This window comes from Agelaius phoeniceus, chromosome 5 (assembly GCF_051311805.1).
Source record: "Agelaius phoeniceus isolate bAgePho1 chromosome 5, bAgePho1.hap1, whole genome shotgun sequence".
NCBI classification, from domain to species: Eukaryota; Metazoa; Chordata; class Aves; order Passeriformes; family Icteridae; genus Agelaius; species Agelaius phoeniceus.
The window spans coordinates 73,618,665-73,633,375 of record NC_135269.1 but is presented as its reverse complement, the minus strand read 5'-3'; the positions used below and the strand labels follow the sequence as shown (position 1 = coordinate 73,633,375).

Sequence of the window (14,711 nt, the reverse complement as noted above, 5' to 3'; positions counted from 1 at the left end):
AAACATTAAAGTGATTCACCAGCTAAATCAACGCAATGAGAAACCCCTCATCAATTCTGCCCTTCCCTCCTCGGGTTTGTTTCCCCAGGGAAAGGTCACGGGAGCAGTGATCATGCCAGGCCTGTGCCCCAGCAAGGGTGGAAGTGCCCAGGGACAATTGTGTGTCCCCAGTGTCCTGAGGAGCTCCAGACCCTGCGTGTGGCTGTCGTGGTACGGTGCCTGTGCCACAGGACGTCCTGGATTGGGTCCCTGTGCCCGCTGCTGTTTGTGCCCACGTGCGGCCCTGCCTGTCCCGGCTGCTTCCCGCTGCCCAGCAGCTCTCAGCGCCCGTTCCCGCGCTGCCCTTGGTCACCCGAGCCTGAGAGCTCCCTGGGGCTGGCTCCCAGCGCCCGGCCCCTCGTGGCGCCCAGGGAACATCCCGTCACGGCTCCGTGAACTCAGCACCCCCCAAATAGCCCGGCCAGCCTGGCCCCCAGCAGGAGCGCTCCGGCCCCGGCGCTGGCCCGCGGATGATCTTACAGCCGGGGAAGCTCCAAACATGCTGCTCCTGCCCATAAAAAGCAAAGGGCTTTGGGCATGGAATCATCGGGAACACGGGGATTGCGCCAGCCGGGGAGACGCTCCCGGGAGGCAGCGTTGTTGGAAGGGCGAAAGGGCAGAGGGAGCTGAGGCTGGGGTGGGGGAGCCCCCGAACACAGCTCAGTCTCTCCAAGGGTTTGTAAAACACACCCAGAGCTCTGCTGCCGCCGCTTGGCTCCTTGGCCGCCTCATCCCGATGGGAATACGTGACCCAAATCACGCACCAGAACCAGGTGCTAGGAACACAGAGGTGGTTATTCCGTTATATTGTGATCCTTGTTTTCCAATTGCCCCCACATCCCAGTCTGCCCCATACCATGGCTCTGGAGACCATTCCAGAGAGCTGGAAGCTGGCAGAAGCTGTCCCCTCCCAGCAGTGCCTGAGGCACAGGCCCTGGGCACCACCCCAGCCGTGAAGCCCATCTGGTGGCAAGAGACTGCACAGGGAGGTCCTACTCAGTGAGAAGCCGAGTTTTCCAGGCAGGAAGAGGAAAAACACCTCACTGGCGCAATGGTCCAATGGATAATATTGGAATTTAATTAAGTTAAGGAGATATCTGCAGAACTAGAAGATCCAAACTCCTCTCCCAGCACGCCATGTGCTGCCTCCTGCCCGGACACACATGGAGACAACGGCCCCTCCGGAGCTTCCTGGGCCACAGCTGCTCCCGCTCTTCCGCAATTCCCAGGAATTCTTCTTCCTTATCTTATCTTATCTGGGCACCCGAGGCTGCCCTCAGGCGCCGCTGTCGGCCGGGCCGGCGCGCAGGTCGGGGCGCAGGCGGATCTCCACGAGGCGCACGGCGCGGAGCAGCACGGCCAGCTGCGAGCACAGCCGCGCCACCACATCCAGCACGGGCTCCGCCAGGTCCCGCACGCCGCCCAGCACCTTCAGCAGGAACAGCAGCAGCGGCTGCAGCAGGCTGTGGAACAACGCCGCCAGGAATGGCTTCAGCACGTGGTCACCGATGGCTGTCAGGACACCGACCACCAGCGCCTGGATTTGGGATGAAACCCTGTGTTTGAGGGATACTTGCCAGCAGGAGTCACTAAACACGGGCTGAGGCACAAAAATCCCACAACGGGAGGGAAACGTGCAGCAGTGGAGGTTCGTGCTCCCGGTACCGAGGGACTCTGCCATCCCCAGCAGCTGCTCCGGCCGCGGCTCCGCGGGAACAGAGCGCTCACCTGCACCACGGCCTCGCCGAGGAAGCGGATCAGCTCCACCAGGAACAGGCTGAACACGCTGACCAGGCACCGCGGGATGGCAAAGAGTTCCCGCAGCTTCCGCTGCACCGGCCACTCGGAGCTGCAGGGAGAGCAGGGAGCGTCAGAGCCGGAGAGCCGGCCCGCCGAGGGGATGGATGCACTTCCATCCCAGAGCAGAGCCAGAGATCCAGCCCGCCGAGGGGGTGGATGCACTTCCATCCCAGAGCAGAGCCGGAGAGCCGGCCCGCCGAGGGGGTGGATGCACCTCCATCCCGGAGCAGAGCCAGAGATCCAGCCCGCCGAGGGGATGGATGCACCTCCATCCCGGAGCAGAGCCAGAGATCCAGCCCGCCGAGGGGATGGATGCACCTCCATCCCGGAGCAGAGCCAGAGATCCAGCCCGCCGAGGGGATGGATGCACCTCCATCCCGGAGCAGAGCCGGAGAGCTGGCCCGCCGAGGGGATGGATGCACCTCCATCCCGGAGCAGAGCTGGAAATCCGGCCTGCTGAGGGGGTGGAATCACCTCCAGCCCGGAGCAGAGCCAGAGATCCAGCCCGCCGGGGGGATGGATGCACCTCCATCCCGGAGCAGAGCTGGATTACCGGCCCGCCGGGGGGATGGATGCACCTCCATCCCGGAGCAGAGCCGGCACCTCAGGCAGCTCCTCGGCAGCACATCCCAGCTCCCAGCCACCAAATCAGGGAGGAGAAAGCGCTGGAGCCGTGCTGCCACAGGCTCCCCCTGCATGGCCCAAACCCGCCTGAAGTAGCCCCAAAAGCCAATCCCTGGGGATGGCACCCAGAGCAGCGGCTGGCCCGGGGAGCAGCAGCCCAGCTCCAGGGAATCCCGTCCAACACCGCCGGAGCAGCTCCGGCGTGGGCAGTTCTGAGGCTCCCTCTCATGGCCACGGCCACGAGGTGATCCGGAGATTTATTCCGGTTTCTCTTTCCGCAAAAATACCAAGTGGAGAGGAGGGTGAATTGTGCCGGGCTGGGAGGAAACCCCAACCCAGCGGAATGCAACAGCAGCAGCACCGGTTTGGGGTGGAAGGAGCGACTGCAGGATGACCCAAACCCCGAGGTTTTCCCCCATTTTGTCCCCGTTTCCCAGAATCCCAGGCGAGATGCTCCATGCTGCTGCTCACCCACCCCGGATCCCACTGTGGAGAAACCCCCAGTGAGGCCTGAGCAGATCCCTCTGGGGTCCTGGGGGACACATCCCTTCAGCACCCCATGCCTTGGGTACCTTTCCCCCTCCGGGATCAGGCCCTGGCCTGCGGCCAGACTCGCACAGGCTGCAGCTGTCCCTCGGGATCAGCTGGGATCCCGGGAAAAGCACGGACAGGGCAGGAACAGGCAGCGTGGTGGGATAAGCTGCAGAGCAGTCAGTGATCCAGCCAGGAACCCAGCCGGGAATCCACCTGCTCCGCTCCTACCCCCTACTCACAGGGGTCTGAGCCTCTTCCCTGGGAATCCACCGGGATCTGAGCTTCTCTTCTCCCAGGAATGCACGGGACTCTACTCCCCCAAGGGACTCTACTTCCCCTGAATCCAGTGGGATCCGCTCCTTTCTCCGAGCACTCCCCGGGATCTGCGCTCCCCTCCAGAAAGCCCCGCTCCCGTTCCCAGCGGACGCACCGGGATCGGGGCGAAAAATAACATTAAACCCTGAGATCTGCGAGTTAAACGGGGCGAGACTGGCCCAAGCCCGCCGGGGCCCCCGAGTCCCCTCCGTCCCCCCGGGGACATCCCGATACATCCGCACCCCGCCCCCGCGGGGCAGCATGTCGGGCTCCCGTTCACCGGCGGGGCCCAGGGCAGGGGGAGTCCCGGTACCTCCTTCGGTTCTTCCTCCCGGGGCGGGGCGGCGGCACCGGGGGGGCGCGGGGGGCACCGGGGGGGCCCGGCGTGCGGCGGGGCGCGCCCGGCGCCATGCGAGCAGCCCCGCCCCCGGCCCCGGCCCCGCCCCGACCGGGGACAGGCCCCGCCCCCTGCTCATTGCCATGCGAGTAGCCCCGCCCCCGCCGCGGGCCAGGCCCCGCCCATTCCAGATACGTTGTTGCCGCCCTTGGTCACGCCCATCTAAACCACGCCCCCTCATTGACAGACAGCTGGCTCGGGGCGGGGCTCAGGGGCGGGAGCGTGGGCGCGCCCACAGATGAATGACAGAGACTGTGACCAATCAAAGCCCGCAAAGGCGCCCCGGTGTTCCCGCCCACCGCGGAGATCCCCGTGCGTCACGTGGAGAGGGAAATGGTACTGTGTATGCAAATATATGCAAATCTTATGTTAATGAGGGTCTGCCAGCAGTGCGGGCTGACAGCCGGGCAGACGGGGCGGGATCCGGGAGGGGACACGACGGTGGGGACACGGGGGCTCATAGGGGAAGAAGGAGGGGGGACACGGGGGACGAGACGTGGGGGCCACACGGGGGGGGCTCGGAGGGACACCAGAGGAGTGACACGAGGGGGGGTCCCGTGGGGACACCGGGAGCCCCGCTCCACGCCCCGTGTCCCGGGGCGGTCCCGGCCGGTCTCGCCCCACGCCCACGCCCGGCCCCGCGTGCGGAAGCGCCGGGCGGCGGCGCCGGGAGCGGCCCCGAGCGCAGGTGAGACCCAGGACCGCTCCCGATGGGCGCGGGGGGTTCCCGTGGGGTGGGACCCCGTGGGGAGGGGGCCGTGGGAAGGGGGCCGGGGCCGTGGCGGGGCGATGCTGAGATGCCGGGGAAAGCCGCGGGGACACGCGGGGACAGTGCCCGGTCCGCGAGGGGAGCGGCAGCCCCGGACGCGCCGTGCCCAGCGCGGTGCCGTGGCCGGGCCCGTCCGTGCGACACGCGTGGGCACTGCCCCGCCAAGGGGGACCGGCGGGGACCCGCGGGGAGCGGGGGCTCCCCTCGCGGGGCTCCTGTGACTGCGCAAGGACCGCGGTCGGGACTTCCCGTGTCCCCCATGTGCTCTCCGTGTCCCCCCATCCCTCGTGTGCCACCCCCTGACCCTGTGTCCCCCGTCCCCGCTCATCCTCTGACCATGCCCTCTCCATCCCGTGTCCCCTCTCTCCTCATGTCACCCGTGTCCCTCCTCCCTTCTCCATGTCCCCTGTCTCCCGTACGTTTCCCGTGTCCCTCCACGGGACAGTCCCAGTGTCACTACATGTGTCCCCCATCCCTCGTGTGTCCCCTGTCCCCTTTGTACTCCCCTTGTCCACTCTGTGTCCCCGTGACTCCCTCCCCTTGTCCCTCGTGTCCCCTGTCCCGTGTCCCCTCCGTCCCCCTCACATCCCACGTTCCCTGTGTCCCACTCTCTCCTCTGTGTGTCCCCTGTCCCTCCTGTCCCTCGTGTCCCCTCCCCTTCTCAGCTCCTCTTTTCTTTCCCCGAAGCCACCGCAGCTTCTGCTTTCGGCTGCGGGTGTCGCCCCCACACCCCCGGGCGAGGCAGAGCTCGGGGGGGCTCCCGCACCCTCCCGGCCCTGAAAGCGGAACCGGAGCTGCCCCGCGGGACCGTGCGGGGCCGGTTCCTCTTTCGGGAGCGAGGGCGGCGCCCGGCGGTGCCCCCGGACCATGGAGCCCCCGCGGCGGGTGCGCCTCAAGCCCTGGCTGGTGGCCCAGGTGAGCAGCCGGCGCTTCCCGGGGCTGCGCTGGCTCGACGCCGAGCGCCGCCGCTTCGTCATCCCCTGGGGACACGCCACCAGGAACCCCCCGGGCCCCCAGGACCACGACACCATCTTCAAGGTGACACCGGGGACACGGGGCGGGAGTGACAATGGGCACGTGGGACGGGGACAATGGGGACCTGGGGACATGGGGTGGGGGCGGTGTGTGATGGGGTGACAATGGGGAGATGGGGTGGGTGACAGTGGGATATGGGGGACAAGGGGCAGGAGTGACAGGGTGATGGGTGACGAGGGACACAGGATGGGGGTGGCAAGGATGGTGGGGCACACAGGATGGGGGTGACAAGGATGATGGGTGCACACGGGATGGGGGTGACAAGGATGGTGGGGCGCACGGGGTGGGGGTGACAAGGATGATGGGTGCACACGGGATGGGGGTGACAAGGATGATGGGGCGCACGGGATGGGGGTGGCAAGGATGATGGGTGCACACGGGATGGGGGTGACAAGGATGATGGGTGCACACGGGATGGGGGTGACAAGGATGGTGGGGCGCACGGGGTGGGGGTGACAAGGATGATGGGTGCACACGGGATGGGGGTGACAAGGATGATGGGGCGCACGGGATGGGGGTGGCAAGGATGATGGGTGCACACGGGATGGGGGTGACAAGGATGATGGGTGCACACGGGATGGGGTGACAAGGATGGTGGGGGCACACGGGATGGGGGTGGCAAGGATGATGGGGCGCACGGGGTGGGGGCTGGCGGGCCCGCAGGCCGGGGGTGCCGCGCTGACCCCCGCGCAGGCGTGGGCGCAGGAGACGGGCCGGTTCCGGGCCGGGGACCCGCCGGACCCCCCCCGCTGGAAGGCCACGCTGCGCTGCGCCCTCAACAAGAGCCGCGAGTTCCGGCTGCTGCTGGACGGGCCCCGCGGCTCCCCGGCCCAGCCCTTCCGCATCTACGAGCTCTGCGATGAGCCCCCCGGGGGCGCAGGTACGGGGGGCTCTGGGGAGGCCTTTGAGCAGCCCCCGAAGTCCCAGCGCCCCACAGAGACCTGCCCCCCCCCCACACAAGGGACCCACCCCCTGTGAAGCCTCAGTGCCCCATGAGTCCCCAGGACTCTTCAATATCCCCCCACGAGTCCCCAGGACCCCTCAATATCCCCCCATGAGTCCCCAGAACCCCTCAATATCCCCCCCCAGCACCCCAGGTTCCCTCTGCATTTCCCAGCCCCTCTCTCCCTTGCAGATGGGGGGGATGAGGATGACTATGGCTGCAGCGGGGAGGAAGACGTCAGCCAGGTATCTGGGGGGCTCGGGGTGGGGGGATCCCCACACCAGGGATGCCTCAGAGGGCCGGGGTGGTCCCTGTAACGCCCACTCTGCCCTGCAGCTCCACAAGATGACATCCCTGAGCATCGATGGTGAGTGGGGGGCTCAGGGTGGCTCGGGGTGTCAGGGGGGCTGGGGTGCAGCCTCTGACCCCCCTCTCTGCTCCAGACACGCAGCACAGGGGGGATCTGCTGCCCCCCTACCCCTGGCCCAAGGAGGAGGCTCCCCCCTTTGCCACCCAGTGCCCCCCGGGGGGGCCCTTTGGGGCTCCCCCCCCGGCACTGATCCAGGGGGAGGCAGGGGGCACCCACGGGGCCCCTGAGCTGCTCCCTGGCGCCCTCGCTGAGATGGGGCCCCCCCTGGGCCCCCCAGGACCCTCGTCCAGCTGCCCGGTGGCACCGACAGAGCACCTGATCCCCGACCTGCTCGTCAGCCCCCACATGCTGCCACGTGAGCAGGGCTGGGGCCGGGGGAACTGGCTGGGCTGGCCATGGGTGTGGGGGCTGGAAGGACTGGGGTGGCCATGGGGGTGGGACAGAGTGGCCATGGCTGTGGGGTGGCCATGGGATGGACGGGAGCGGCCACAGGGTCACTGGGTGAGGGTGGCCATGGGGTGGCCATGGGGTGGCTGGATTGGGGTGATTGTGGGCACAGAGTGGCTGTGGGATGGATGAAGGGTGGCCATGGGGTGGCTGGATTGGGGTGACTGTGGGCACAGAGTGGCTGTGGGAGGGATGAGGGTGGCCATGGGGTGCATGGGTGGCCCTGGGGTGCTCCCGGCCCCGCTGACCCCGTGTCCCCCCGGCAGTGACTGACCTGGAGCTGAAGTTCCAGTACCGGGGCCGCCAGGTGTGCGCCCTGACCGTCAGCAACCCGCACGGCTGCCGGCTGTTCCACAGCAGCCTGGAGCCCACGCGGGAGCAGGAGGAGCTCTTCGGGCCGCTGACGCTGGAGCAGGTGCCCTTCCCTGCTCCTGACACCATTCCCAACGAGAAGCAGCGCTTCTACACCCACCAGCTGCTGGACGTGCTGGACCGAGGGCTCATCCTGGAGCTCCAGGGCCAGGACCTCTTCGCCCTCCGGCTCTGCCAGTGCAAGGTCTTCTGGACTGGGCCCTGTGCCACGCCCCAGCCCGGCCCCAACCCCATCCAGAGGGAGACAAGGACCAAGCTCTTCAGCCTCGAGGGCTTCCTCAACGGTCAGAGGGGAAGGGGAGGTGGCCCTGTGTCCCTTGAGAGCAATGGATTGGGATGGAGAGGCCAGCTGGGGTGGGGGCACACCAGGCACATGGTGGCATCAGGGGACAAATGTGCAATGGGGACACCAGCTGGAATGGTGGGGACACCAGGTGGCACATGGGAACAGAGCTGGGATGGGGGTCACCAGCTGGCTCTCGGGGTTGCCCTCACTGGGGTGCTGGTGGTCCAGGCAGGCATGAGGTCCCATCCTGTTCCTCACCTCGGTGTTGGCCCTGCAGGCCTCATCCAGTTCCAGAAGGGGCAGACCCCCACCCCGCCTCCCTTCGAGATCTTCCTCTGCTTCGGCGAGGAGTGGCCGGACCAGAAGCCCAAGGAGAAGAAGCTGATCACGGTGCAGGTGAGGGGCCGGCCCGCGGCTGTCCCGGGGCACGGTGGGGTCCCGGCCCCGGTGACGCCCCGTGGCTCCCGCAGGTGGTGCCGGTGGCGGCGCGGCTGTTGCTGGAGATGTTCTCTGGGGAGCTGTCCTGGTCGGCCGACAGCATCCCGCTGCAGATCTCGCACCCCGACCTCAAGGACAGGATGGTGGAGCAGTTCAAGGAGCTGCACCAGCTCTGGCAGAGCCACCAGCGGCTGCCGCCGGCGCAGCCCCCGCCCGGCCCCTCCGCGGGGCCCTGGGCGCTGCCACCTGGGCCCCTGCCCCACTGACAGGGACACGGGCACAGCTGGCACTGCCAGCCGGGGTGAGTCCCTCCGTGGCCAGCTCGGCTGGTGGGGCCACCCAGCACCGTCCTCACCCCTGTCCCTACCCCAGTCTCCATGCCTGTCCCCCCAGAGCTGGCAGGGACCAGCACCAGGGTGCTCTGCAGGGGAAGGGGACTGTGACCCCCCGCCCTGGGGCAGCTCTGCGCCCCTCCCTGCACTGCCAAGGATAATCCCCCTGGGACTTTTGGGGGAAACAGCAAGAAAACAGGGCTGGGGCCACCTTGGACCTGGAGCTGCCAGGGATGGGGGGGCACAAAGCAGCCCCAGCCCTGGGAGGAGAACCAGAGGGACCTTAGGAGGTTTTAATTTATTTTTTCAGTTTTTTGTTGTTTTTTATTGTTCTCGAGATGGCTACACACCCCCGGAGGGAACCGCATGCGCCCGCCCGCCCTGCCCGCACTCGAGCCACCGCCTCCTACCCCAAAATCAAACCAAAGAAAACCCTGAAAAAGGGAAAAAAAAAAAAAAAGAAAAAACCAAACAAGAAAACAAACAAAAAAAGCAGAACAAAATAAAATATAAATCTCTATTTGCAGAGTCCGTCCCGCCTGTGTCGTCTCTGGGAGTCGGCACCAGGCAGGCCACGGTGGGCTCAGGGGGGCAGCGCCCCAGGACCCCCAGACTGACCCCCCCATCTTCCTAAACAATTTGTACTGTTTGTTTTTTGTTTGTTTCTTTTCCTTCTTTTTTGTCTCCATTTCACAGAAAGTTTTTCTACTTCTTTTGCTGCCGGGTGGAGCCGCATGGCTCGGTGTGGCTCCGGTGCCTGGTGGGTTGCAGTCGGGTCGGAGGTGCTGCCCCGGGGCTGCTGCTCGGGCGGTGGCCCAGCCCCGGGCAGGCGGGGCCGCCGGGACCCCCGAGCCCTCCTCCCTCCCGTGGCTCCGGACTCCGGGACGCGCTGGAGCGGGCGAGAGCCCTCGGCTGATTGTGGGACACATTCTTGGGTTGCTGTTTCCTGTCTTCTCCTTAAAGACATTCCTGGCAGGAGGGAGGGAGCTTCAGCCCTTTGTCCCTGATGTCCTGTGGGGCAGGGGACCCCGGAGCCAGGCCCTTACCTGGGAGACAGGTGCCACATGGAGCCGGAGCTATCGGAACAGGCGGGTGAAGTCCCTCAGAGCCCAGCAGACTTGTTTACATTCCTCAGCACTGCAAGACAAGGCGGACATCGGGGGTGACCCCAAGGGGACATGTGGGACCCAGGGAAGGTGTCCTGCCAAGGGATGGGAGCTGGGAGTGTGACAGCTCGGCTCCAAGGTGTTGGGAGAGATGAAGGGACAATCATCAGGGCAGAATGAGGTTGACAGCCTCCAGTACTGTCCCTAGAGGAGACCTGTGTGCCACCACAGTGGTGGCTGGGTGGAAGGAACCAGCTGCTCCTGGCACTCAGCCTCTGGGATTTGTCCAGGGACGAGATGGAGCGAGGCAGAGGGAGGTGATGTTCCCAAAGCAGCTGGTGGCCCTGGGAAGGGACAGGCCTGGGCAGGGCCTGGCAGCTGGAACCAGTGACTCACAGGGATGAGGAGGTGGCTCAGAAGGGCCCGTGGCTCTGCAGGGATTGGGCTGGGCAGAAAAACCCGTTGGGTGATGGCAAAGGCGCCATACGGCCCCGGGGCCCCGTGCAGGCAGGTGGCACATCCCAGCAGCATCAACAGCACAGGCAGGGCTGGGGCTGCTGGAGGCCAGCCTGAAGGAGGGAGCTGGAGACCCCGGAGGCACTCACCTGGTGACCTGCTTGTGGAAGTCGGTGAGCTGTTTGTGTGTCACCTGGATGGCTCCGCCCGTGGTTTCCTTTGGCAACCCCTTCAGCGAGTTCTCCAGCCAGCGGCAGAACGTCTGTGCCAGGGAAAGGGAGCAACTCGGAATGTGGAGCCCAACCTGGCTCCCGGGCCCTGCCTCGGCAGAGCTTGGGGTCCCAGCCCTGCCCCTGGGGCCCATCCTGTCCCCGTGGGGTCGCTCCCCTCACCGGGCGGTCGATCTGCATGATCTCCCAGAGCACCTCAGCAACGTCGGGCAGGGTGTAGGGCGGGAGGCAGAAGCAGCACGTCTGCAGGAGCTGGTTCACGAGCTGCTGCCCCAGCTGGGTCATCACCTGGTTGATGAGCTCCTTCCGCACCTCAAAGTCCTCCTCATGCTGTGGGAGGAAGGACAAGGGGGTGGGCAAGGCCTGGGGACAGGGACACACTGGTCCTGGGGACAGGGATAAGCTCCTTGCTCTGCAGGCAACCCCCAGAGCTTCTCTGCCAGCAGTGGTGGAGAAAGCAGGGTGGTGGGTGGGGACAACAGCACAGGGCAGATGAGGATGGTGGGGCTGATGGGGTTTGGAGCAGCCTGGGACAGTGGGAGGTGTCCCTGCCATGGCAGGGCTGGCACTGGAGGGGCTTTGAGGTCCCTTCCCACCCAGCCCATTCCATGATTCCATGGTGACATCCCCGTGTGTCACTCACGTCGTTGGCCACCCCGGTGTGGATCAGATCCCGCAGGAATTTCATGACGCTGCAGTTGGCGTCCCGGTGGTCCAGGGTGGTGGCAGCGATGGCCCACTGCAGGATGGGGATCATCACCTGGCTGCGCAGGAGGGTGATGGGGCTGCGCTGGATGAACCTGCCCGGGGACACAGATGGACATCAGGACAGGGCCTGCCTCTCCCCGCTCCAGTGCTCCCCTGGGTGCTCCCAGGGGGACCCTCCATGAGGGGAGAGGGCCGGGTGGCCTGTGAAGGAGGTGGCACCTGGCTGCCAGGCGGAAGAGGTCATCCACGGTGTCTGGGTGGTTCTGGAGGCCGTTGGGTTGCTCGAGGAGCTGGAAGGTGGGGATGCAGAGAGCCTGGGGAGAACAGGGATCCATCAGCAACTACCTGGGATTACTCCTCAAGCTACCCTTCCCTGCATGGAACAGGCTAAGGCTGCCCCATCCCTGGAAGTGCCCAAGGACAGGCTGCAGGGGGCCTGGGACAACCTGGGACAGTGGAAGGTGGCCCTGCCCGTGGATGGGCTTCAAGGTTGCTTCTCACCCAAACCAGGTTGAGATTCTATATAGATGGGATATTAGGGAAAATTCCTCCTAGAAAGGCTGTCCAGCCCTGGGACAGCTGCCCAGGACAGGGGTGGAGTCCCCCACCCCCAGAAGGATTGAACAGCTGTGTGGATGTGGCACTTGGGGACAGGGTCAGTGGTGTCCTCAGCATGCTGGGGACAGTTGGACTCGATGGGCTCAGAGGGATTTTCCGCCCTGAGCGCTGCTGTGATTTGGGCAGGCAGACCCCACCTGCAGCATGTCAAGCAGGCCCTGCCGGCAGCCCTCCTCCATGCCGTACTCATCCACCAGGATGCTGCCCAGGTAGAGGAAACAGGAGTGCTGGTGTTCCCGGTACACATTCACCATCTGGGGAGACAGGAACGCTGCACAGGCACCGCCACATCTGCCCTGACCCCACATCCCTCTGGGCCCAGCCCGGCCCCTGTGGGCAGGGACACCCCAATGGACCTGCTCAGGTCCTGGGAGCATCTCCGTGCTGAGGCCACCTGAGCCAGCAGCGCTTCTTCATGGAAGCTTCCCCTTGGAGCCTGATGGGAGCCAAGTGGAGCAGGGAACACCCAGCTCTGGGATTCAGGGATCCTTCCCTCAGGCTGGGTTACCTCCCCAAGGAGCTGCACCATGCAGGGTTTCACACACTCCTCCCAAATCACACACACACGGGGATCCACAACCTCTCGGCACCCCCCACCTCTTCCAAAGCCTCTCTCCTCCCCAAGGGCTTATGCTGGAATTCCCAAGACTGCCAGGGCTCACTGCAGCACTTCCCAGAGCCCACAGCCGCCCCTGCGACACTCGCGGCAGCCACAGTGACCCGAGCGAGCCCCCCGGCCCCCCAGCCCCACCTGTGTGACGAGGGGCTGCAGCAGCGCGGCCGAGCCCTTGCCCACGCAGCGCACGGCGAAGCGCAGGCAGCGGCAGCAGCGCTCCACGATCCGGTTGTCGGCGCTGTGCTTGTTCAGGGTCTCCGACAGCACCGGCCAGATCTGGGCACGGACACGTGGCAGGGGTCACACCCGACCCAGGACGCTGCCCGCTCCCTCCCGGTCCCCAGAGCGCCCAGACCCCAGCGAGGGATGGCAGATGGGGGAGAAAAGCTTTCTGCGGAGCCTGGGGTGGTTTATCCCCTCCAGTGCAGCGTGGCAAATGGGACACGGGCAGGGAAATCAAACACCTGGGGCATTCCCAGAGCCAGGGCCCCTTCCAGGGGCTTGAAGCCTGAGATTTCCCCCTCCACACCCCAATCCCAGCTTCCACGAGGGACAGGAGGGTGCCCCAGAGCTCCCCTCCCGTGCAGCCCTGGGCAGACACATGGATCCACTGGCAGTCAGGAACTGGGACTCTGTACAACACCTCAGGTACCCCCATAAACCTAAACACCCCGGAAACCCCCACCCCAAACCCCCCACCAGAACCCTCTCCCCACATCCCAGCCCTCTCCCACGCACCTCCTGAATGACTTTTTGGCACGGGTGGACCTGGCCGTTCTCAACAATGGGGTTGGTGTGTCTGTGGGAACAGCCAAGGATTAAGGAGGGTTTGAGATTAAAGCCAAGGAAAAGGGTTGGAGCTGTGGGAAGTAGACCAGGAACTGGCTTGGGGAGCACCTCAGGAGCTGGAATGTGGGGAAGCAGAGACTTCCAGCCCATTCCCCAAGGGCTGGGGAGAAGGGAGCAGTGCAGAGTCAGGCTCTGGGGGAGCAGCAGTGCCCCAGCTCCTTCCTCACCTGAAGATGACGGCGAGTCGATCCAGGGGCACTGTAGGGTCTGAGGAGAGGCCATTGCTTGGCTCCTGGGAGAGCAGCTGGAAAACAAGGGAAAAGGATAGGAATTCAGGAGCACAGGTAGCCCTGGGAAAACACTGCCTGACACTGACCCCACCAGCAGCACCGCCTCAGGTGGGATTAGGGAAGGGCTCAGTCCTGGCCATGTCCTGTGTGGGTGCTGGGCCCTGCCCCCATGGAACAAGTGACAGGATGAGAGGGAATGCCCTCAAGCTGTGCCAGGGGAGGGTCAGGTTGGATACTGAGGAAATTATTCCTGGCCCTGGCACAGCTGCCCAGCGCAGGGGTGGAGTCCCCATCCCCAAAGGGATTTAGAAGCTCTGTGGATGTGGCACCTGGGGACATCAGTGGTGGCTTTGGCAATGCTGGGGAACAGTTGGACTCAAGGGGCTCCAGGGGCTTCTCCAACCCAAACAATTCTGTTACTCTAGGATACACCTCTGGCTCTGAGGACACAGCTGCTGTAGCAGGGCTGGGGCCTGGCCACTGTCCCCACTGTCCCCTCCATCCAGACACACCTTCTTGAGCGCCAGCACCTGCACGGCGCAGAGCTCACTCAGGCACTCCGAGATCTTCTCCAGGGGCAGCCGGGCCAGCACCAGCGCCGTGCCTGCAAGGACACACACGGCTCAGGAGCAGGGAGGGCAGAGAGGCGATGGCATTCCCAGATGGAATGGCTGCAGGACAGGGGTGGGGCCTGGGAGAGCTTCCCTGCAGCTGAACCTGGCTCTGGCTGAACCGGACGCCGAAACGCTTCAGTCCCAGCAGGGAGCAATGCTGGTGTGAGGGACAGGGACAGGCCACAAGCACATCTGGGCTCCCCATGTGTCCCCAGTGTCCCAGTCCCCGTCCAGCAGCATTATGAGATCCTGGGAATCTCCAGGGAAGGTGCTTCGGGGCTCCCAGCCACGGAAGACGAGGAGCACTGAGCTGCTCCCACTCCCAGCTCTGGCACAGCCAGGATCTGGCTGTCATGCCAGCCACCCTGGGGGGAAATCTCCCTGGCTCGGGAGTTCCTGGCTTGTTCTAAGGGAGTGGGAGAAAACCCTCTGGCAGGGAGAGGAGCAGCTTGGCAGGTGCTGGGGCATCCAGTGGGCAAGGGGAGTTTAGTCTCCCATGGCAGCACACAACTGCAGGGAGGGTAAAGGCTCTGGGGGTAAAGGCTCCAGGAGCACTGGAATTCACTAAAAATCTTTAAGGCAC

The 14,711-nt window shown here is 65.3% G+C and overlaps 3 protein-coding genes across 4 annotated transcripts in view; 1 reads left to right on the top strand and 2 right to left on the bottom strand.

Moving 5' to 3' along the window:
- Nucleotides 1-1,094: 1,094 nt before the first annotated feature.
- LOC143694063 (uncharacterized) lies at nt 1,095-3,760 on the bottom strand. Its single transcript, XM_077178019.1, has 3 exons — nt 3,626-3,760; nt 1,768-1,888; nt 1,095-1,576 (listed from the first exon to the last, which is right to left on the bottom strand). Exons 1-3 carry the CDS (start codon nt 3,721-3,723, stop codon nt 1,316-1,318), a joined length of 480 nt encoding a protein of 159 aa, XP_077034134.1. The 5' UTR covers nt 3,724-3,760; the 3' UTR covers nt 1,095-1,315.
- Nucleotides 3,761-3,864: 104 nt separating this feature from the next.
- Nucleotides 3,865-9,227, top strand: IRF5 (interferon regulatory factor 5). 2 transcript variants are annotated; one of them, XM_077179354.1, is made up of 9 exons: nt 3,865-4,050; nt 5,319-5,516; nt 6,207-6,393; nt 6,649-6,701; nt 6,793-6,823; nt 6,900-7,181; nt 7,540-7,929; nt 8,209-8,327; nt 8,402-9,227. In XM_077179354.1, exons 1-9 carry the CDS (start codon nt 3,952-3,954, stop codon nt 8,633-8,635), a joined length of 1,593 nt encoding a protein of 530 aa, XP_077035469.1. In that variant the 5' UTR covers nt 3,865-3,951; the 3' UTR covers nt 8,636-9,227. The 2 variants fall into 2 exon arrangements, with proteins under 2 accessions (XP_077035469.1, XP_054487248.2); XM_054631273.2 differs by lacking the exon at nt 3,865-4,050 and adding an exon at nt 4,271-4,397 and having other exon boundaries at nt 5,166-5,516.
- TNPO3 (transportin 3) overlaps nt 9,205-14,711 on the bottom strand; it is a 23,338-nt gene continuing 17,831 nt past the window's right edge. Inside the window, exons 13-23 of the mRNA XM_054631271.2 lie at nt 14,027-14,118; nt 13,452-13,528; nt 13,174-13,234; nt 12,571-12,711; nt 11,957-12,073; nt 11,421-11,515; nt 11,137-11,293; nt 10,656-10,823; nt 10,413-10,525; nt 9,748-9,838; nt 9,205-9,670 (exon numbers count right to left, since the gene is read on the bottom strand). Of these exons, the coding sequence (XP_054487246.2) occupies nt 9,778-9,838; nt 10,413-10,525; nt 10,656-10,823; nt 11,137-11,293; nt 11,421-11,515; nt 11,957-12,073; nt 12,571-12,711; nt 13,174-13,234; nt 13,452-13,528; nt 14,027-14,118 (1,082 nt within the window). The 3' untranslated portion in view covers nt 9,205-9,670; nt 9,748-9,777. The remainder of the gene's footprint in view (nt 9,671-9,747; nt 9,839-10,412; nt 10,526-10,655; nt 10,824-11,136; nt 11,294-11,420; nt 11,516-11,956; nt 12,074-12,570; nt 12,712-13,173; nt 13,235-13,451; nt 13,529-14,026; nt 14,119-14,711) is intronic.

Excerpts from the sequence above, each read along its gene's own strand:
- LOC143694063 (XM_077178019.1), bottom strand. The coding sequence starts at position 3,723 with ATGGCGCCGGGCGCGCCCCGCCGCACGCCGGGCCCCCCCGGTGCCCCC. Across the intron at positions 1,889-3,625 it reads GGGAGGAAGAACCGAAGGAG|CTCCGAGTGGCCGGTGCAGC; the intron begins GTACCGGGACTC and ends CTCTCCCTGCAG. Across the intron at positions 1,577-1,767 it reads TCGGCGAGGCCGTGGTGCAG|GCGCTGGTGGTCGGTGTCCT; the intron begins GTGAGCGCTCTG and ends TCCCAAATCCAG.
- IRF5 (XM_077179354.1), top strand. The coding sequence starts at position 3,952 with ATGACAGAGACTGTGACCAATCAAAGCCCGCAAAGGCGCCCCGGTGTT. Across the intron at positions 7,182-7,539 it reads CAGCCCCCACATGCTGCCAC|TGACTGACCTGGAGCTGAAG; the intron begins GTGAGCAGGGCT and ends TCCCCCCGGCAG. Across the intron at positions 8,328-8,401 it reads AGAAGCTGATCACGGTGCAG|GTGGTGCCGGTGGCGGCGCG; the intron begins GTGAGGGGCCGG and ends TGGCTCCCGCAG.